At 35.9% G+C, this 24,214-nt stretch overlaps 1 protein-coding gene across 8 annotated transcripts in view; it reads left to right on the top strand.

The window, feature by feature from the left end:
• The window catches only part of LOC150109091 (phospholipase D1-like), a 584,228-nt gene that overhangs the window by 320,856 nt on the left and 239,158 nt on the right, over window positions 1-24,214 (top strand). For all 8 annotated transcript variants that reach the window (XM_090411563.1, XM_090411593.1, XM_090411586.1 and 5 more), the window contains one exon: window positions 12,190-12,301. In XM_090411563.1, the coding sequence (XP_090267689.1) occupies window positions 12,190-12,301 (112 nt within the window). The remainder of the gene's footprint in view (window positions 1-12,189; window positions 12,302-24,214) is intronic.

Genomic DNA, 24,214 nt, shown 5'->3' with positions numbered 1-24,214 from the left:
CTAGGTGACAGTTCGGTTGGGATTGGTACTAACAAGAAGTCGCATCTAAGTAACACACAGACCCTGCATAGGAAGAGGGAATAACATGTAGTGAAAGAAGAATCTAACATTACGTCGACTGTGGACTATATTCCATTCTAAAAAGTATGTGGACGAAAAACTTTTTTTTTTAAATCAAGGATAAATGGAATAAAAATTTTTTTTGCCGTTCAGGTTCATATATTAATTTATGATAAAAAATGTTTTAGCACCCATTGATCCTAATGGTGTGACAGTTTAAGATAACCTAGATGGGATTATGTAACATAATTGTTATGGAAAATGTTCAGATTGTTGGGGGTTATATTAGTTTGATATACAGAATTATTAGTGTTTTATTATTAATGAATTTGGAAATTTAAAATAATTTTCATTCACTGAATGTTATAATAAATTTAGTTTAATCCTTTATCCAAGTGTGAGCAAACAAACTTTGTGCCTGAAAGTATCTTCAGGACTGGGGTAAGGTAGTACAACACCGGGCAACTCGTTGCAAAGGTGGACCAAGCTAACATCACTCCTATCTCAGTATCTCCCATAATGCAAAATGCATCTCTTTGCAGATATGTATAATGTTATGCATTAAGGGAAGGGCCACTACCCAGACTAGTTTCGACCTTTGTTGAGGTCTCTTCAGTGGGAGCCAGGCCCAGAAGTGGAGATACCAGGCAGAAGCAATAGCGAAGGTCATCTTTACCTATAGGAGTTGCCAAAAGGTGTGCCACCTTTTTATTAAATTACTCTGGATTTAGAGAAAGATGTTGAAAGTTTATTTTTCACTTGGTTAGACTATAATAAATTTAGTTTAATCCTTTATCCAAGTGTGAGCAAACAAGGTTTGTGCCTGAATGTTAGCTTGGTCCACCTTTGCAATGAGTTACCTGGTGTTGTACTACCTTACCCCAGTCCTGAATATACTTTCAGGCACAAACTTTGTTGCTCACACTTGGATAAAGGATTCAACTAAATTTATTATAGTCTAACCAAGTGAAAAATAAACTTTCAACTGAATGTTATGTACGACTTATATCATGAATTGATTTATTTGGACAGGTAATAGTAAGCTTTAGGAAGTTGAGAATACTGTATACTTTTATTTGAGAACTGAATTGTAATCTGCAGTAAAACTGATGACCGAAAATCAGACCCTCATCTCTTGCAATCAAAGTACTTAAGATGAGGATATCATCTGTCTAGTAATTATATTTGTGGACCATAATGTGAATAGTCTACTTGCACCATAGTGCATGCAGACAAGGATTTTAGAGGGACCTGTTGTTTCCTTTCTTCCATTGGCCAAAGATCTTTTGGTATAGTTTGCTGTTTAAGTTGAAACAGTTAGTCAATACAGTAATCTCAAGAAGTTGAGTATCTCGTTAAGTCAGCTAAGTCTGCTTAAGCCTGCGAGCATTCCTACTGCAAAAAAGGATACCTTCCTAGTTGCAGGAAATGCAAACTAGACACTAGGTGATAATGTTCTTCATCACCCAGTGAAATACTACCACCCAACCTATTGCTGGTCTGAAATGGCGAAAGCCATATTTGGCTTCCAGAGCAGAGCAGGGATCTGGTTTTCTGTCTCCCTCCCCCCCTTATCTGTGTAGTAAGAGTGATACCTTTCAAGGCCAGGACAAACATACTTAGAGACCCATAACCTCCATTTCAAGTATACATTAGTTAAAATGGTTGTGCCGCAGGTCAGCCACCAGTGCATGGGCCTGAACTTGTCAGTAATGAGTCGGGAGGCATTCCAGTCAATCCTGCTGTCACATACTCTGCCAGGTTGTGCCTGGAGAGGGAATCCAAGTAGTGGTTTGTGCAGGGCACTGTCATGTTACGTCATGGTATGGAGACTTTTTCTCTCTCTGTATGGAAGTTGAGAATCTATCTCTCTCATTGTATGTCCTGACTATATTTTTCCAGCTAATCACAATTAAACTTATGAAAGCTCTTACAAAAATGAATCTCCCTCAATAAACTAGTCACATCGCAAACAGACACAACACACAAACCAAGCCAGAATCTCTTGACTAAAAATTTATTTTCTCATCCACTTTACTAACATCTATGCATTAAAATCGTACATGAATGGCATTCATCACTCTTGCAGTCTTCCAGATCAGGCATCCTATTCCTGACAGAAACCAAGATTGCAACTACATCCAGTGCCCAAACGACACACTTCACTTATTTTCACCACAAGGGTTCACCTATGCCCTAAATTGGACATAGCCTGCCAGAGGATGGCTAATTTAGAATCCCTTGCTTTTGATATTCTCTGGCTCAAGGTTTCCTTTCCCCATTTAGTAACATTCATTTGTTGTATTTACCTATCTCCAAACACTGATAACCATTCTGACCTCTTCACATTCCTTTCCATAAAACTCGACCATCTATAATCCAGCTATATGAATCACATTATGAAGGAAAGTGGTATTAAACCTGATATCAGAATTGGAGATAACTCAATCCAGTACATGTCTGCAGAATTCCCTGACTAAAATGAATTACTGCTGTGATAAATTTAGTATGAAAATCAGCAAAAATATAAAAAATGACAAAAAGACAATAAAAATGACAAAAATATTGAAATCAACAACTGCATCTTGAATGGAGAACCTATAGAACAAGTAAAACATTTTAGCTATTTAGAAACAATTCTTAGTGAAGATGGCAAATTAAATATCGAAATAGGCAACAGAATTAGCAAAACTGATTTGATAGAAGCACTAAATAAATTTATATGGAGTAAGAGAGAAATTAGTCAAAACACTAAACTGGTTGTATACAAGATAGTGTTGAAACCAGTTAAAACTTATGAATCTAAGTGCTATGTTAGAAATAAGACACATAATCAAAGACTAGAGATCACTGATATGAGAGTTCTGAGAAAGATTAGCAAAGTGAACAGATGGCATTAATGGTAGTATCATATTAAAAATGAGGATGTTAGGAAAGAACTTAACATTGTTAGCATTTAGGAGTGTGTTAGCAGATCTAATCTCAGATGGTATGATCACTTAAACAGAATGGAAGAGGAAAAGTTAGTAAAAGAAGTGTTCTTTGCCAGGATGGCAGGAAAAGAAGATCCAGAATGGTATATAATAAATGTGTAGACAAAGTGAACCGTCTCCAAATTGATTTAAAATGCCAGCAGGGTATGAGGGAAGAGAGTGAAGTGTGTGTGTCAAAGTAATAGCTGAAAAATTGCTGAAAAATCAAAAGCCTTCTTGGATGGCAAGTTTGTGAAAGAGTGTCTGCTGGGGATATTCTATGCCCAAATAATAAGGAAGTGTTTAAAAAACCGAGTTTGTCTGGGTCAACTGTAGCACAACATGTCGAAGAACTTGCCAATGACATTGAAGAAACAGTTACGGGGATAAAAATCCCTTATTGTTTTTCAGCCAATAAGCGAAACTAAGATCGAAAACTACGATCTGAATGTTTCATGCCGACGAACTGTCAGCGTATCCAAGCGTAAGTGACCACTTGGTAGTGCCACACCACAGCAACTTGTTGCAAAGGTGGAGCAAGCTCCCTCACTGTTCTTGATATTTCCTCATAATGTAAAACACACAGCTCTTAGGAGATGTAGTAGTGTTTTACATTATGAGGAGAGGTCACTACCCAGACCGGTTTCAACCTTTTTTGAGGTCTCATCAGTGAGTAGCTAGACCTAGAATATCAGAGTTTAAGTGAAAAGAACTTACATACTTTAACAATAAGGGATTTTTATCCCCTTAACTGATCAACTTCGCCAGAAAAAAATAGCCATTTGGCTCTTCATCTTAGTTATACTATGTTATAATATAATATAGTGACACACCTTTCTGGCAATCGTATAGCAAAAGTATGTAAGTTCTTTTCACTTAAACTCTGATATTCTAGGTCTAGCTACTCACTGATGAGACCTCAAAAAAGGTTGAAACCGGTCTGGGTAGTGACCTCTCCTCATAATGTAAAACAGTACTACATCTCCTAAGAGCTGTGTGTTTTACATTATGAGGAAATATCAAGAACAGTGAGGGAGCTTGCTCCACCTTTGCATCGAGTTGCCGTGGTGTGGCACTACCAAGTGGTCACTTGGTAGTGCCACACACTTGGTAGTGCTTGGATACGCTGACAGTTCGTCGGCATGAAACGTTCAGATCGTAGTTTTCGATCTTAGTTTCACTTACTGGCTGAAAAACAATAAGGGATTTTTATCCCCTTAACTGATCAACTTCGCCAGAAATAAATAGCCGTTTGGCTTTTCATCTTAGACATTGAAGAAACTTTACTAAAAACGGTTGTCTGAATTTACGTCATATTCACTTGCTTTAGATGAGAGCACAGATGTGAAAGATACAGCATAACTGGCTATCTTTGTCCGTGGCATTGATCAACAATTCAATGTGACAGAAGAACTGCTAGCACGCATACCTATGAAGGGATCGATGAAATGCACTGATATTCTTGAAGCCGCCAAGAAAACGCTCCAGTGTTTCGACCTCAGATTAACCAACCTTGAGGATGTGGTAACTGATGGTGCCCCTACTATGGTGGGAAAGGACGAAGGGTTTGTTGCGCTGCTACAGAAAGAACCGGAACTAGAAAGAAAAGATTTCGTCCATTACCACTGTTTAATCCACCAGGAGAATTTGTGTGCGAAAACTATTGGATTTGAGAATGTCATGAAAGTTAATGCGACTGTCGTCAACATTGTTAGGGCAAAATGTTTGAATCATCGTCAATTCCAAGAGTTTTTGACCAGAGTGTGAAGCAGATCATGGCAATGTGGTTTATTATAGTGATGTGCATTGGTTGAGCAAAGGGAAGGTTCTTAAAAGAGTCTTTGACTTAAGGAGCAAAATATAGCAGTTCATGCAAACCAAGGGGAATCCGATTGCATAATTTAACAATCTAAAGTGGATAACAGTCTTTGCCTTTGTGATCGACATCTCATTGCATATGAATGACCTAAATATGTTGCTACAATCTAAAGATCAACTGGTGCACATCTGTTTGATCACATCAAAGCTTTTGTGGCCAATCTCAAACTTTGGGAGGCACAACTCATAAAAAAAAAAAAGACTTAACTCATTTTAAGCTTCTTGCTGAGTTCAACTCTTGATGAATACGCTACAAAATTAGCTCTGTTACGAAGTGAGTTCGAAGAGAGATTTAGCGATTTTTAACCAACAGTCTTTAGATTTATTTCCAATGCCATTCAGTGTCAATGATGCTGAAATGCCAGGCTCAGTACAAATGGAGGTGCTTAAACTCCAAAACAACTCTTTTTTGAGAGAAAAATTATTCAACGTGCCCTTGCTAGCATTTTACAAATCTACGTTTCTGAGGGTGCATTCTCTAATTTTCGCTGGCATGATTTGAAGATGTGCGCTTTGTTAGGAAGCACACATACTTATATGAGCAGTTCTTCTCCAGATTGAAGCATGTGAAGTCCAAGGCAAGAACTCAGATTACGAGAATACTCTGTGCATAGTGATTTCCAACATTGACAAGCTGGTCAAGGAAGAACATTACCAAGTTGCCCATTGACATTGTAAAAAATGAATGGTTTCTTCATTAAATTATCTTTTTTTCAAGTATTGATTGTATTTACTTATCATGAACCCTACTCCTACCTACACTCTTAAATCTGAGTTTGTTTATTTTTATAGGATTTTATGTAAAGTATCAAATGTACAGCATTCCTTGTAAATCTGGAAAGCATCTTAGAATTCTAAATACTGCAGTATAGCTTAGTGGCCTGCCGCCTTCATTGAAATTTTTAATGCGGCCTGCACTGTCAGAAAAGTTAAAGACCTCTGCTGTACATCCTCTGAGGATACATTCAGAAATTAGATGATGATGATTTTTGTTTTGGTTGAAATGCATTATATCATGAATATTTAGAATCTATCCATTAGTGTAGAGTGAGATGGCATGAAATAATGCATGAAATGTAGAAGTTAATGAACTGTGAGTAGGCAAGCAGGGGGTTTGAATGCCATGAACTTAATCATTATCAGAAAATCATTAATATGAAACGGAAATGAATATCACAGTTTTCATTTATACATAATTACTACATTACCTTCCATACAAAACTTCTAATGTTTATCCCCATGATCTGAAATGACAGAAAAATTAATCCGATTTAAATGTTTAAAAAAAAGAAAAAAATGTTTGTATTCTAAATCATTCTTTGAGAGAGGGAGGGGATTTTAAGGAAATCTAAAAATTCTGTATTCCATGAACATCTTGAGTACCAGCTCTATCCATGCTCGTGAATTAGCTATCTGATCATTTTGCTTTCTCATTTATATATAAAATTTAAGTTGGCATCTGTGACAAAATAGCCATGTTTTATAATGTTGTGAACTTGATAAAATCTCAGATCTCATGTATGTAATAGATGGGCATGTTTCAAAATGTTTAAGTATAAGAAAAAAAGTAAGGAGGTAACTTTTGTCTATACACAAATACTAGGAGCATTAAAACAAATCGATTCAGCTGGCTTTCAGAGTTAGATGTTGTAACCAGAATCATGTGCAAATGATATGTTATTTTTAGGAATAACAGAAGATATTACAGAGGAGGGAAAGCACTACTAATGATATCAGATGGCTTGAATCGAGTTAGTATAAAAACACAGGAAAGCAGTAATGGCAGTTTCTCATGTAGCACTGAGTTTGCAGCTATCTGAGTATGAAGTGGAGGCTAACAGGATAAAATATATGGTGGGTGTTGCAATAGACTTGGCAGTTCATTTACTGAGGATGAAGAAATGCATTGTCAAATTATCCAGATGAGTACTAAACAAGTAATTTGGATGACTTAAATTATCCAAATATTGGTTGGATATTCAGAGAAAATTCATAAGGGGAATTTAGTGAGCTGTTGTGTGACAGCTTTCTCGAGCAACATGTGAAAGAAGCAACTCGAGGATAAATAGTTTTAGATTTGATCATAGATTTATCAGGTGTCTATTAACCACCTTACCTGCCATTATGGATCAAATATGCATCCTCATATGCTTCGTATCCATCTTATATTTCAATGTAATATCAATGGTATTACTATTTTAACACGTTCGCTGCCAACTATGAGTTGGCAGCGAACTCATAGTTGGATGTTCCAATCAGGATGTTCCAAACATCCATATCATCCAACTATGAGCGAACTCATAGTTGGATGATATGGATGTTCTAATCAGGTTATGTACTCCTCGTAGTTCATATATGAGCTTCACAAGCCAACTACGAGTATACTCTTATGTCGATTTATCGACCTCCTATGCCAAACACGAGTTAACCCTTAGTATAATTACCTTAATTTGGACCCTTGGATTCTGAATAAAGCGGAGAGCACATCTGGGGGCTTGATAGAAGGGAAATAATTTCAACTAAAATATAGTATATTATGTATGTGCCTCAGACACCAACTACGAATATACTCGTATGTCGATTACCAACCTCCTATGCCAAGTGCGAGCTAATCCATAGTATAACATGGTTATACTACAGATTAGCTAATTAATTTGTAAATCAATTTAAAACTGATAAAAATCAACAAAAATAATAAAATGAAATCAATAAAATAAAAACCAATTTATTGAAATTACGAATGATACACTTCAAAACAGTTTTCCACACACACAATGGTGGTTTTTCCTGGCAAACAGGACAATAATAACATGTTTCGCGTCATTGTTTGTTTTGTGTACATACTCGGCATGGCTTTGTTGGCGAATATTTTTTTCTGTAGGTGGTAAAATTTCCAAATAATGAAGATCCCGAATCCTGCTGATAATCTGTGATGCTGTAAGCTTATCCATTCCAACAAAAACAGAGATAAATTGATCTCTAAATTTTAACGCAGTCATTAATTATATTATAAACCAGTAATTATATTATAAAATTTATGCGCTTCTTGAATGTATATATCAAGAATGCATATTGCCAATTTCTTTGGCCCTCTAATTGTCTTTCGTAAGGGGAAATAGTAAGAAAGCATTTGATCAGAAAGATCAATGCCTGACATACCCAAATTATAGTCCCTAACGATATTTGGTTTTAATTGAATTTTACCATTCCGATTTTTTGCTTCAACCATTTAAAATTTGTGCATATTTGAAATGAAAAGAACTTTCCTCTTATCCTTCCATTTGCGATGATGAATTCATTAAATTCATCATCACTCATATTAGCGTAAACTTATAATTCTTTATCAGTGTTTTCTTTTACTGGTTATGGCAAAACTGAAGGTTTTTAGAGACTAGACGCAATAAACACATTCGTCAGCACATGTAATATATGGGTGGGGGTGATACGAGATTACTTGTAGTTGGCATATGAAACAAAATTCTGTCTGATAAGCCGGCTACGAGATTACTCGTAGTGACCTTGAAGACGCAAAAGCGCTTGCCGTGCGGGAACAAACTATGCCCGAGGAGCGTGGCAGCGAACGTGTTAATATGCACTTTACATCCATGATAACTTGGAAGTTTATATATGTCCTTGCCAGTAGTGTGGTTAAGGATGTGACTATTTTACCACCACCTGGTGAGAGTGATCATGCCATACTGACCTGAGAAGTGGCCAACTATATGGATGTTCCAATCAGGTTATGTACTAAACTACAAATCTAGAAATGATGACAAAGTCAGGAGAATACTATCTTGGTTCAATGGTATCAGTTGTTGAATGGGAAGGATAATAGCAGTGCATGGGTCGCTTTGGAAAGATGCTTAAATAATCCATTCCTTCATGCTTACATGGTGATCAGAATGCATTATGCAAATTATGTAAAAAACTACTATGTTAGAGTAAAAACTTTAGTTTAATATAAACCAAAATAAACACTCGACGTTTCGACCTTCACATTAAGGTCATCGTCTGGCGTATACACATATATACAAAGAAACAAGCTGCACTACAATCTACATGGCATGCTAAAGTTACTGACCAACTTTACAACTATTGGCCTGACCACTGGTGGGAAAAACTTGACTACATCAAAGCTAGAGTTCTATTATTATTATCCATTAGGTTACAAAATTAAATTAAGCTGGAGAGCAGCATGTTTACAAAAAGGAAAAAATTAATAAATAAGTTATTACTTATATAAATATACATATAAATTACAGCCGACTGGTATGGATAGTGGCCCATAAAAGCTGAAAAATTGCTTCAAGTTCTAAATCAGGGTTTGCTTTAAAGTGGGCTGAATGTGTGCTATCCAAATTTTTGGGATTTTTATTCCACCATTATTGTTAAGATTGGGGTGATTAATCAAAATTTCACAGGCTTCTTTAAATTCCTGTTCATACCAGGTTTTTTTGTATGATGTAATGAGCAAGTACTTTTCCAATCAATTTGGTGTAGAGTGTTAAGAGTGTGATCTGAGAAGTCTGCTTCATCAAAATTGTTAAATTTAATATGTCATTTGGGCTCATTTTTACGGATAGGGATTGTATGTCCAGTTTCCCCAACATAAGGTAAATTACAGGTGCACTAGATGCAAACTCCTGTGCCAAAGGGGGAAAGGATCCTTAGAGGAAATGAATGTTTTTTTTTTATTTTAAAGGTGGTTTAAAAGTGGCATTAAGATTGTAATGGTATAGGATTCTATTAATTTTTTCTGATAACCCCTTTAATGTATGGGATAGCTGTTATTTTACTGTAATCTATATTATTTTTTGAAGTTTTATGAAGAACTTTATTAATAGTATTTTTTCTATAGGCCATTATTTATAAATGTATTGCTAATAATTTTAATTCTTGTTTAAGAGCTTGTTCATTAGAGCAAATTGTTATAGCTCTGTTTTTGAGGGTGTTAATGACTCCAAATTTTTGCAAAGGGTGGTGATATGAGTTAGCATGTATATATGGCCGGTATGTTTACAACAAGCCTACACAATATAGGCCACTACCCATACCAGTTGGCTGTAATTTATATGTATATTTATATAAGTAATAACTTTTTTATTTATTATTTATTAATTTTTTTCATTTTTGTAAACATGTTGCTCTCCAGCTTAATTTAATTTTGTAACCTAATGGATAATAATAATAGGACTCTATCTTTGATGTAGTAAAGTTTTTTTTTTTCCCCCACAAGAGGTCAGGCCAATAGTTGTAATGGTTGGTCAGTAACTTTAGCATGCCATGTAGATTGTAGTGCAGCTTGTTTCTTACATATATACATATATACTCCAGACGATTACCTTAATGTGAAGGTTGAAATGTTGAGTGTCGATGTTTACATTCCGACGTTCCAAAATTTGCTTAACGTATGCTTAAATAATGTGATATCAGAATGTGTCCCTAGAGGTTGAAGAACAAATAGAATGGGAGTGAAATAGATATGGATCTTTTGTTTAATGAGATTACATGAGAAATGATGTGGAAGGAATATTGTGAGAATAGGAGTGAGAGGAGTTATGAAATATATAAAACAGTGGCTAGAAAAGTTAAGAGTATTGTATGGAAAGCTAAATTGCAGTATGAAAAGAAATTGACTGCATAGACCACAGGTAACTCAAAACAGTTTTATTGTTATGCTGCAAGTAAAAGAAAGAATGATTGTGGGACAATAGCTTCACTGAATGCAGATGGCACCCCCTAGTATCCAATCCAGATGAGGTAGTTCAAATAATGAGTGCTCACTTCATCACGATCTATCAACTTGGAGTATGTGACATAGTGCACAATGCCACCACCACAAATGGATTAAGAGATAGAGGTACAATAGGAGGAGATTCTAGAGCTGTTGCATAACTTGGATAAAATTCAGCAGTTGGACCAGATGGGATATCAGCATATGTGCTAAAGGAATGTTCACCCAAACTGGCTAGGGCCCTTGACACATTTGTATAATTTGAGTCTTGGCTCGGGAAAGATACCACAGAAATGGAAAGAATGTATGGTACAAGAGTGGTACACAAATGTGTATAACTATCATCCTATCAGTATCTCAAAAGATTTTAGAGGAGTTGGTAAGAACTAGCGTACAGAAATTGGTGGACAAACAAAATATTTTTGCAAGGAACAGCATAGGTTTACTAAAAGGAAGTCATGTAAGCAATTTGCTCATATTTTATAACAACATTGACTGCTTTGTATAAAGGAAATGGATACACTATAATACTGTTGGACTTTGCTAAGGCATTTGATAGAATACTACATGAAAGGCTGTTGCATAAACTAGAGAATATAGGATTGGAATATATGCTATTCACTTGGATAAGTAGGTGGCTGACTGGCAGCTATCAGAAAATGTTATATGGGGAATGTGAATCTGCCAGATTTAAGGACCAGTGGTGTTTCTCAGGGATCTGACCTTGGACCATTGTCTGATCTATTTTTATAGATCTATTGTCTGATCTATATTGTTTAATCTATACATTAATGATATTGGAAAGGGACTAACAGGAGATCTTGAGATTTGCTGATAATGCAGAGATGGGCAGGGTAATTTGAATAGGCTGTTAGTATGGGCAAATGATAATGGCTGTCAGTTCAATGTTAGTAAATGTAAATTTATGCACTTTGGCATAATATGCTATCCAAGAGTGTATTATATTGGTCAAATAATTATGCTTGGAGTAACCGATGAGGCTAGAGACCCTGAAGTTATGGTGTATGGAAAGTAGAAGTTCAAAGGTCACATAACAAAAATTGCGATTTTGAAACGAATACTGACACCTAAGGATATGGGAGTCAGTTTGCCTGTTTACAAGGTCTTGATGCTACCACACATGGACCACTGTGTGCAGATTTGTTCTCTTGTGTTCCAAAAGACTAAAGAAGCTGTGGAAAGGTTGCAAAGTGGTGATATCAGGATTACAAAATGTAGATTAAGTCTGTGTGCAGTTAAGAAAGGGATAAGAGCTAGATTTTTCACTCGTATATCTGCGAGTAAGTTGAACAGATTGGTGTTGAAGTAGTGAATGCATTTGGTGGGAATGAGTGTAATAGAAGGTATTACAACTGGTGTGAGTGATGTATGGTTTCCCTCAATGAGTCCTTGACTCTCTGGAGGTCTAATAATAATAATATATATAAATAATATGTTATGATGATAGCACTCTTATTCTGAAATGTTGAAGCTTGAAAAGTATTTGTTCTGTACATTTTTACAGGAACATTTAATCTCTTTTAGGCTTTCTGATTTAGGAGGTATGGCTCACACTAAACCTAGATCTCATTCATTTGGAGAATTGCCACAGGATATTAGTATTGATTTAGATCAACAATTAAGGGAGAAATCTATGGTATGTCCAATTTTCTGTATTGTTGGAATGACTCTGAATTTGAGTAGTTTGTGTTTAGTTAGTAATTTATTATTTAAAGTTTTTGTACAGAAAATCATATTTTTGTTATTATACTATTATAGATTTGTTTCTCTAGAACTGTATCATATGGAAATAAGTCATCTTGTTAAAATAGAATAAAATAAAACTAAAAATGAAGACATTCATTCTGTAAGTCCCCAGTTCCAGTATGTATGAAGGTGTGCTGAAAAGTTGTAATAATCACCATGAAGGAATTGAGGTAGAACCATGTAACTTACACATTATTCTACATATTCCCCAGAAAGTTTTATATACTTGTTACAACACTGCTGCATCATTATCCTCTGAGAAAAAAGTTGTTCTCCCTTGTTGCACAAGCCAGCCCCCAGCTGCAGATATGACTACTTCATCTGTGGTAGATTTTGTTCCTTTCAAGTGTTTAAATTTAGGAATAGAAATATAATAAATTTAGTTTAATCCTTTATCCAAGTGTGAGCAAACAAAGTTTGCGCCTGAAAGTATCTTCAGGACTGGGGTATGACCTTGCTAACGCTTCTGGCTGGTATCTCCACTTGGGCCGGGCTCCCACTGAAGAGACCTGACTAAAGGTCGAAACTAGTCTGGGTAGTGGCCCTTCCCTTAATGCATAACATTAGACATATGCGCAAGGAGATGTGTTTTGCATTATGGGAGATACTGAGATAGGAATGATAGTAGCTTGCTCCACCTTTGCAAGGAGTCGCCTGGTGTTGCACCACCTTACCCCAGTCCTGAAGATACTTTCAGGCGCAAACTTTGTTTGCTCACACTTGGATAAAGGATTAAACTAAATTTATTATATTCTAACCAAGTGAAAAATAAATTTTCAACTTAGGAATAGAAAATAGTCAGAGGGCCAGGTCTGGTGAATAAGGTGGGTGAGGCAGACATTGAAAGCCCAAGTTGTGTATTGTCTGTTGGGTTTCATGAGCAGTGTGAGCAGGTGCATTGTCCTGCAAAATCAGCATGCCTCTGCTCATTTTCCCATGGTGTTTTTCCTTCAGTACCTTCTTCAATTCCTTCAGAGCTATTGAATAACTGTTGCTGTAACAGTTTCACCCCTTTTTTTTTTTTTTTTTTTGAGGTATTTTTAAGGGTTTCACCATCCATATCCCAAAAGACAGTGGCAAGAACCTTCCCTGCTGACTTTTGGGTTTGAACTTCTTTGGCCATGGAGAACTTCTGTCTCCACTCCATCGACTGTTGTTTAGTCCCTAGGTCATAGTGATGAAGCCATGTTTCATCCCCTCGGATTGACAGAACATGTTCTGTTTTGGCCGGCATTCAAAAATTTGGGGGATTCACTTCACTGAGAGATTCTGCATTGTCTTGGTGTTGGTGGATAATGACCCCAACTCATTCCCTGGATATCCCCAGAGTCTTTGCAATGTTTTTGGCTGGTAGTCATTTATCAAGGATCATGGCATGCACTGCATTCATGTTTTCAGGTGTGATCACTATGGAAGATCTTCCTGACCTGGGGGACATCTGTTGTCTTAGGATGCGGAGTTTTAAATTTGGCCATTGTGCCCCAGTTTGTTCTTATTCTTTTAGGATATATAAGAAAACATTGGCATGTTTTCTTATATATCCTAAAAGAAAAAGAACAAATTATTACACTTTGATGAAACATGGTTGTTAAAGGGTTTTAAGATATATTCTTTGTTATGGTTATATCAGTTGCTTTAATATCTTTTTTTGTTCTAGCTGTTTATCAGAACTTTTCAGCACCCCCCCCCCCCATACAGTTGACATTTAAAGAGATTCATTTGATTCAAGAAAGAAATGTATTAATTTCTCATAGCTTAATAATCAGGTTTCCATTCTAATTATTTCCGGCATTCATAATTTATCTACTGTATCTTCAAACTTTCAAAGGCATAAATTGCATGGAATAAATCATAAATTAGTTGAAATCTTCTGATTCTATCCTTGAAAGCAAGAAAACTTAGGGCTGAATAAGTTCTGCTAAAAGCAAGTCCATGCATGCAAAGGAAACTGGCCAGAGGAATGCATTTTCACTGTCATAATAAGTTATGATTTAGTGTTAATACTTAAGTTGATTACTGTTCATCTTAATGTTGTATGAACAGATCATAACTAGACAGTTATTTGCAGGATTTCACTCAAATTTGGCATCAGGGAATAATAGAATGGTATAATTATTTGCATATTGGCACTACAATAAGTGACACTGAAGTAGAGACACACAAAGAATGACTTGAAGTCCTGTATTTTATTCTCTAGTATTCTTGAGTGTTCTTTGCTGTTGGACTGAAGATCTGAGAATCAGTGTTTTCCAAATGAGTTGCAGTTTAATATATCCATATTGGTTAAAGTTAGGATAACCACACAAATTAACATCTCTTATGTGATCACCTGAAGACCCCAGCTACTATCTCTACATCTGGCAAGTGGCTGCCAAGTATCTTACAGTTGCAGCTTGTTCTACTGAAACCAAATGGGCAGAACAGCACCTTGAAACTAAAATTAGTTGCTGCCATTATAGCTGTTCAGAATTTGCAGACCATGCCTTGGATGCCTGCCACAGGATCCCTTGGAAAAAGGTCACCTTATTTCACTGTAAATAGGAATATGAAAGACTATTAGGGCAGAAGGAAATTCAAGGAATAAACTATCCTAATTGCAACAAATATGGATATTAAGCTTCCACTCCGTGAGAAATACTCATCCTCTGCCCTTCAATCCAACTGCCAAGGATGCCCATCAAGCTCTCAGTTTTAGGACCTAGGTCTTCATTAGAAACAAACATGTTCAGACAAACATCTTCCTAAAAAAAATATGATAATTTCATGCTGGCTGGGGCAACACCTGGTTAAACAAAGCCTATGTGTTCACATCAGGGAACCAGGGTGAAAAGCAAAATGGCAGCTACTGGAATAAACTCACTGTCAGCTAAATTGAAGGTAGACACCATCAACATATAAAAGGTATCAGGGAAAAGAAGTCAAACTGAGAAAACTAGAGAAGTACTGTTGGATCTTGAAAAGATTTCCTTAAAGAAATAATTTATTCAGGATTCAACAAGTTTTAGCTAAACAACAAAAATGCTTGTACATAGGTAAAGATACAAATTATTTAATGAATCATATGCTAGTACTATTACTATTTTATGTAATATTACTTAAGGGTAAACGATGTCAATTTTGTAAGAATTTATATTGGAAAAGGTGTTCTTTGTAAGATATATGTTAAGGCATGTAACAGAAGTTCAAAGTCCACTAACGAAAACCTCGGGTGAATTGTATAGCCTACGGCAAATTGTTTACGTGCAGAACGGCACGCGCTCAATGTTTTCCAGGAAGATGCAGCACGTGCACGGAGTTCTCCAGGACGACGTGAATAGAATATACGACACCTGTGCAAAAGAGGGTGCTGAGGGTAGAAGGTATAAAAGGGGTTTGCCCACCCTTTCGATGGGCTGTTTCTTCTTGAGGTCTGTAGTCTACTAGGGATTTTCTTGTGGAGTCAGAGAGAGTTCGAGTTCAGGATCTTATTGATAGTGTGTAGCTATTCACTGCCATTGTTTTGAGATGTCATATGGAAGGATTTGACGAGGAGATAATCGGCAGCATTCCGAGTAAGCTTGAAGGAACTGACAGCTATATACGTCCATGTGGATCAGTCCGAGCCATGCTGTTTCTGGTCCACGATGGGAAAGAAAGGCAGAACAATGAAGTCCAAGCCTAGCCTGTGAGACAATAATCTAGAAGAAGACCGGACATTCCATGGGATGAAGTAAGGATAAGATGACAGGATGAATATACTTCCAGAAATATGGTAATGTTAAAACCTTTTGTAATTCTTTGTTAAGAAAGAGAGGAATATTGTAATATAGAAGAAAAGAGATGTTATGTTTCAGAACTCTATACTTCTAGGAAAAGGACTTTAGCGAATATTGGATAGCAGTGTTTTAAGTCTTAGGGCTATTTCTCAAGTAATTAATTGAATAAATTGTAGTTTGAATTTTTATTGTTATGAATTTTGAATTGAATTGTTATGAGTAATGATCTATAAAGTTACCGATGTGATTGTCTTGAGAGTATGTGTAGACTAGTAAGGATATTTAGGAGATGCAAACAAAACTTTGTGCTCTGAAATTAACCTATGATTGGATATGTTGTGTGAATTACAGTTGCTATGTTTAACTTTATAACTTAGGATACCTCTATTCCAATTGAGTATATTCTTGTAAATGTGTGATCTTAGGAATTTAATAAATGTATCTTGAATATCTTAACCTGTTTTGTGCCTTGAATTGAATCCAATGCACCGCATGCTAATATCTGAATCTGAGCGGGAAAGAATTATATGACAGAGACCACAACTGCAAACTAAAGTATTTTAAGAGAGATAGATAAAATTGAGATAAAGAATAATTAATAGATTGATTAGCTTAGTGTATTTTCTGAAGGTTACTCCTTGGTTAAGAGGAATTTCTAACCTAGGGATCTGGCTGGCGCAGCTTGATCAAATAAATATTGCCAGAACCTGCTGTTATTGCTGAGGATTGGACTCTATTCAGAAGTCTACCCTTTGTTAATTATTTAATATACTTAATCATTCTAAGAAACGGCCAATTGTGTGTGGATAGATTTTCTGTAGATGAGAGAGTACAATGTTCTGATATTTGCACGTGTATAGACCATAGAAATATATAGTTAAAGTGATAACACTACACAGTGATATTTAAGATAAGTGATATAAGTAGGTGAGCACAATAAAGTATAAATTAAGGAAATGTCACGACATAACAGTACATAATTAGTGTTACTTAAATGGAGAATAAAGCAAAATAATAAATATAGGATGTTGTATTCAGCCAGTATTGGACAAAAGAGAGTAGTAATAACATCAAAACATAAAGTTAAATTTCTTGATTGGCAGGCAGCTTCATATTGAGTTATGTGGCAAATTTCAAAATGGAGAACTGGACATTGAAGCTTATTTGTGCCCATAGAAAGTTCTCCTAACGAAGAAGAAAAAGCATTTTTCAAGTCATTAGAGCAGACATCTGAAAAGTTGGTCCTTATTGAGATCCAAATAGCAAGGTAACAAATGAATTCCAGACAAAAATCATTTTGGAAGATTTGGAGTAAAAGACAGAGCTAGCAATAATATTCCCTACTTGGATGTCTATTCAGGATGTGGACTAGTCATCACTAATACCATGTTTCACTCTAAAGATATGAACAAATTCATATGGAGAGAAACCAGAAGGGGGATGGGGGGGGAAGCTTGTTGACTATTATCATTGACAGTGATATCTTCGTTTTGGTTCATGATACAAGAATAGACAGGCTATTTGAAATAGAAAGAGATCATCACTTAGTTTTAAACATGATGAAAATGAATATTATATTGAAAAGTAATTGAAGATTTTTTTTTTTTTAAATTAAAGTTGAGCAACTTTTACAGATGAAATTTAGGCAAAGGTACACAAATATTATTCAAAAAGAAATCAGTTTGAATACAAGAACTAAACCTAGCAATCTCTTGGCAAATGCTGAAGAAAATGTTGATTCAGCTAGAGCTGCATGGAAGAAGTTGCCTGTATGGATAGAAAAATCAAAACTCCATGGTTGACATAAACATACATAGTCTGCAACATGTAGTAAGTCATTATAATTGAAGGAAGAATATTATTATTATTAAGGGAGACCTCCAGAGAGAGGGACTCATCGAGGGAGTCCATATAATACACACACTAGTATCATACTTATACTTCTCGTAGACAGGCTTATACGTTGGTTATGCATTACTAAATCACTTAAGGAATTGACAACGTAGATACGAATATAAATTAAATTACACTTTAATAAATATTTCCAATATTTCGGCAATGTCACGTTGCCATCTTCAAAAAGAACTTACAAAAAGGCACGTAGGCACTACAACACAGTAACTGAGAATGAAGTGATGGAGCTATTGTTCTCCTAAAAGTCAAGATGGTGCCCCCCCCCCCCCCAGCAGGCTAAGTAGGTATTCTTGGCCAATGGGCTGAAGGTCTGCTGATGTAAGCCTCCCAAACTTGGGGCAGTCTCATACAACCAAATTTGTTGAGGTTTGGAGAGTTTCTTAGGGCTGAGTCTGATTCCATAAATAGTCTTTCGAATTTGTATTTGCTACGGTGTATTACTGTAACTTTCTCCCATCATATTCTGTGGCGTGTATCCTTATTCTTATTTATACTTATTTACAGACTTATTAAACATACTTATTCTTGAATTGCACTCTGCTTGCACTCACAACATCCAACGGCAGTCCATTCCAATCACGCACCACCCAATGAGAGAGAAATCTAGCCCTCGCCCACTTCTTAGCAGCACTCATTCTCAGCTTCCAAGGATACCCTTGTCCTTTCCTCGTCTGCAATAAATTGAAAAATTCCATCAATTAAAATCCTCTATGACCCTTTCAGAAGTTTGTAAGTCTCAATCATATCACCCCCCCCCCTTTCTCCTGTTTGCTAGTGTCTGCAGTCTACAAATCTCAATCTGTCTTCATAATCAGTATTCCATAATCCAGATATCATTTTTAACACATTCCTTTGCGCTCTCTCTATATCAGAATCACAACAGAAACCGGAAGACCAGACCTGCACACAATAGTCCAAGTGAGGCCTTGTAAAGAGGCAAAACGACATCCTTATCTTTACATGTGAATGTTTGTTTCAACATTGCAATTATCTTTTGAGATGTATTTGCAATCATTGCTACATGGCCCCTGAACTTCAACTTCCTATCTACTAACACTCCAAGATTCCTATCCTCATCAGCTTCTTCTAGGATAATCCCACCAATATAATACGACAATGGATATCTAAAGATATATTTCGGTGATTACACCACATTTTTTATTATTCAGTTATACAAAATACTGAAATAATAGTTTCTGACAAGTTTCGTAAATCGTAGGATTTACATCTTCAGGGGGTAAATAGTATAACTTAAAGTTTAAACAAGAGAATTAATAAAAACAAATCATAACCGTCTGGCTATTCATAAACTCAAATAACAGAATGCAGATATAAAACGTTATTGACGTTGAACAATACTGGACGATGTCACATGTTCTTGTTCTCGTTCATACAGTCTGAGCTCAGATTGAGGTAGATTTTTTATTAGAGCTGACCACACTCGATGGAGAATTAAACCTTGATTTTTATTGCATTGGGTTGGGTTTTTTAGCATATTAGCAGCTTCTTTAAATTTTCTTATATAACTGTTGTTTTCTATGTATGACATCGTCATTTTTTGCCAGACTACATCGTGTTCAGTGGAAGTGGTATAAAAGCAAGACCCGTTTTTTGTTCTCTTTTGTATTTTACGTGTTTTTGGTGTTCAGCTATGCCTATTTCTCCAGATCTTCCTGTCTGTCCTATGTAGCAAATCCCGCAAGAGCAATGGATTTTGTAGACTCCTGGTTTTTTAAGAGGATGATGAGGTGGTTTTGGTGGATGTAGGAATCTTGAGATTTTTTCCATAGGAAGGAAGGCTACTTTTATGTTGTGTTTGTTCATTAATTTGGCTAGCTTATCTGTAACATTTTTGATATAAGGAAGCGAGATTGCATTTTTGCAATCCTGTTTTATTGTGTTATTAGTTGGAGGCATTTTAAGGATTCTCTTGATGGTTTTTGTTTCATATCCATTCTGTTGGAGGATTTGTGTTAAGTATTTTAGTTCTTCGTTACATCTTTCTTGTGTGCTGGAGATATTGTATGCTCTGTCTCGAAGAGTTTTAATTAAGCTTATTTTTTGTGAAGGATGGTGGTGTGAGGTTGCATTTAGAAATCTTCCAGTGTTTGTCGGCTTCCTATATACTGAGAAGGAGAGTTTACTTTCTTCGTTAACTTCTAATAGAATATCCAGAAAAGGAAGTTTTTATTTTCTTCTGGTTCGAAAGTGAATTTTATGGTTTTGTGCAAATTGTTGAGATAATCTTTGAAATTGATAAGTTCATCTGTTGTTCCATTGAATATGATGAAAATATCGTCCACATAGTGTAGCCATATTTTTGGTTTTTTATGGTAATTCTTAAGAGTATTGTTTTCAAATTTTGATGAACCCATGGCCAGTCCTTCTTTTTGTTCCCAGATTCTGTCTTGATAGGTGAAAAAAGTATTCTTTATACAATGTTTAAAAAGATTTAAGATGTCTGGGGGGGGGGGGGAAGAGGTCTTCTAGGAGATTCAAAATTTCTTGTCTCGGGACATTTGCAAACAAGCTGATAATGTCTTGACTTGCTAAGATGTCTGTTGGATCAATATGTATATCTTTCACTTTTTCTATGAAATATTTACTATTTTTTATGAAGGAAGATGTTTTTCCTATATGTTGTGAGATCATGTTGGTGAGGTATTTCGCCAAGTTGGAAGTCGGTGAATCTCTTCCATCTACTATTGGTCTTAAAGGTATATCTGTCTTATGGATCTTTGGAACACCATATATTCTTGGTATCAAAGGATGTTTTGATTGTAAGTATTTTTTAAGTTCTTCTGTCCAGAGAGGCACGTTTTTTATTAGCTCATTTGTTTTTTTGTGCGTATGCCAAGTCGGGTCTCTGTTTAAGGAATTGTAGGTGTTTGTATCTTCCAGGAGACTTTTCATTTTGTTATCATATTCTGTAGCATTTAAAATGACAGTTGCATTGCCTTTATCCGCTTTGATTATGACAATATTTTTGTCATCCTTTAACTTTTTAAGGCAAGCGTATTCATTATAAGGTAGATTCCTACGAGGTAATCTGCTTTTTAATAGTAAAGCTTTACTTTCTATACGGATGAGATCTGCCGTGTTGTCTGGTAGATTTCTAATTCCTTTTTCTATTTGTGCTATGATATCAATTTTTGGTAGGAAACGTGGGGTTAAGGCGAAGATAAAAACTTAAGTAAAGGGTTATTCTCTTCTTTTGTTAGGACTCTCGAAGAAAGGTTAATAACTACTTTTGAATGATCTAGTTGTTTTTTTATGTAATTCCTTCTTCTGAAGGAGTAAGTTGAACTTATGAATTAATGTATGTTTCTTCTGTTCTGAGATCGCTATTGCTTTGTTGAATGTAACACTATCGATGTTGTTCCATAGGTAGGTTGGAAGAGATGTGACCAGTTCATTATGAAGAGAAAAAGTGTTATTACTAATTAATGCCTAATTCAGCTCTAGTGACTGTAATTCTTTCTCTTAGAAAAGCTAGTTCCATTTTATGATAAATTCTGGAGGCCTTGTTTGTATGGAATATGCGTTTGATTTTGATGAATTTTGGGATGACTTCGTTATCTCTGCATCGGATGAAGAAAATTAGACAGTTAATGAAGTTGAGATGTTTAATGCATAGTTTCTCTAGTTGTATAACTTTATGCCAAAAGCACTCACCGTAAGTTTGTAATTGCAGACATAGACTTCTGTGGCCAATTGGTTCAAAAGATATATTTCGGTGATTACACCACATTTTTTATTATTCAGTTATAAAAATACTGAAATAATAGTTCCCGACAAGTTTCGTAAATTGTAGGATTTACATCTTCAGGGGGATAAATAGTACAAATCAAAAGAGAACAAAAAACGGGTTTTGCTTTCCATACCACTTCCACTGGACACGATGTACTCTTGCAAAAAACGACGATGCCATACATAGTAAACAACAGTTATATAAGAAAATTTAAAGAAGCTGCTAATATGCTAAAAAACCCAACCCAATGCAATAAAAATCAAGGTTTAATTTTCCAAGTGTGGTCAGCTCTAATAAAAAATCTACCTCAATCTGAGCTCGGACTCTATGAACGAGAACAAGAACATGTGACATTGTCCAGTATTGTTCAACGTCAATAACGTTTTATATCTGCATTCTGTTATTTGAGTTTATGAATAGCCAGACGGTTATGATTTGTATTTATTAATTCTCTTGTTTAAACTTTAAGTTATACTATTTACCCCCTGAAGATGTAAATCCTACGATTTACGAAACTTGTCAGGAACTATTATTTCAGTATTTTGTATAACTGAATAATAAAAAATGTAATCACCGAAATATATCTTTTGAACCAATTAGCCACAGAAGTCTATGCCTGCAATGGATATCTAATCACGCCATACTGAATAACTTTACATTTACTGACATTGAACTGACATCCATTTTCCTGTGCTCACAATTTTGTATTATTCTGCAAGTACTGCATATCAGCAGCATTCCTGATTACTCTACCTATCTTTGCATCATCAGTAAAGCTGTATGTCACTTGTGAAATCCTTCCCAATATCATTAAAGTATAGATTGAATAACAGTTGACCAAACACGGATCCTTGTGCTATACCACTAGTTACTTTAAATCAGAGGTCTTCAACGCATGGCCTGCAGGCCACAGGTGGCCCGCTGGCCATTTTGAAAACATAACTATTTAACATTAAGACCCGATAAATAAAAAATAATTTCAACGAAGCCTGCGGACCACTAAGCTATACTGCGGTATTTAGAATTGTAAGATGCTTTCCAGATTCACAAGGAACGCTGTACATTTGATACTTTACATTCAATCCTGTAAAAATAAATATTAAATAGACATGCTTCTTCAGCCATCTATCAGCGCCAAGCGGTACTTATGTACTAGTACTAACGGCGCAGGTAGATGACTGAAGTAGTAGTTCGTTCAAGTGCACTGTCTAGTGCCTTCCAAATGCATCTCGAAGATTCTCAATACTTCGTTATTTTCATATAAATACAAGAGGATCTCATCCAAAGTCAGTCAGTCAATCGTGAAAAGTGTGATATTCACGTATAAGCACATGCAGGTTCAACGAACCTGCATGTGCTTATACTGGAATCTACGAGTAAAATGCGTAAAATCAAGTGATTCTTGTTGGGGGGGTTTTAATGAAAAGTGCATCAATTTGTACTTTTTTTGTGCCTATTGACAATAAGCCACTATGAGACAAAGCATGCATCCAGTTTCGATCACCTTCAAGGGCTGCTTGGTGTGGATAAAGTGAACTGTCTCCAAATTGATTTAAAATGTGAGCAAGGTATATTTAAAAGGCAGAGGGAAGGGAGCGAAACGTGCATTAAAGTAAGTTCTGTAATAGCTGAAACAGTTGCTAAAAAAAATCAAAACCCTTCTTCGATGTGAGTTTGTAAAAGAGTATCTCATCGCTGCTGGGGATATTTTGTGCCCAAATAATAAGGAAGTGTTTAAAAAACCGAGTTTGTCTGGGGTAACTGTAGCACGACGTGTCGAAGAACTTGCCAATGATATTGAAGAAACTTTACCAAAACAGTCATCTGAATTTACGTCATATTCACTTGCCTTAGATGAGAGCACAGATGTGAAGGATACAGCACAACTGGCTATCTTTGTCCGTGGCATTGATCAACAATTTAGTGTGACAGAAGAACTGCTAGTGCTCGTGCCTATGAAGGGAACGACGAAAGGCACTGATATTCTTGAAGCCACCAAGAAAACGCTCCAACATTTCGACCTCAGCGTAACCAACTTCAAGGGTGTGGTAACTGGTGGTGCCCATGCTATGGTTGGGAAAGAACGAAGGGTTTGTTGTGCTGCTACGGAAAGAACTGGAACTAGAAGGAAAAGATTTCGTCCATTACCACTGTTTAATCCACCAGGAGAATTTATGCGTGAAAACTGTTGCATTTGAGAATGTTACGAAGGTTATTGTGACTGTCGTCAACATTATTAGGGCAAGAGGATTGAATTATCGTCAATTCCAAGAGTTTTTGACTGAAGAGTGCAAAGCATATCATGGCGATGTAGTTTATTATAGTAATGTGTGTTGGTTGAGCAGAGGGAAGGTTCTTAAAAGAGTCTTTGACTTAAGGAGCA

The sequence above is a fragment of the Typopeltis vanoorti genome, chromosome 2 (genome assembly GCF_054136105.1).
Source record: "Typopeltis vanoorti isolate ZY-2024b chromosome 2, IOZ_Tvanoo_1.0, whole genome shotgun sequence".
Classification (NCBI taxonomy): Eukaryota; Metazoa; Arthropoda; class Arachnida; order Uropygi; family Thelyphonidae; genus Typopeltis; species Typopeltis vanoorti.
Note: the sequence above shows the minus strand (reverse complement) of the source record. Positions and strands in the feature narration are given on the sequence as shown.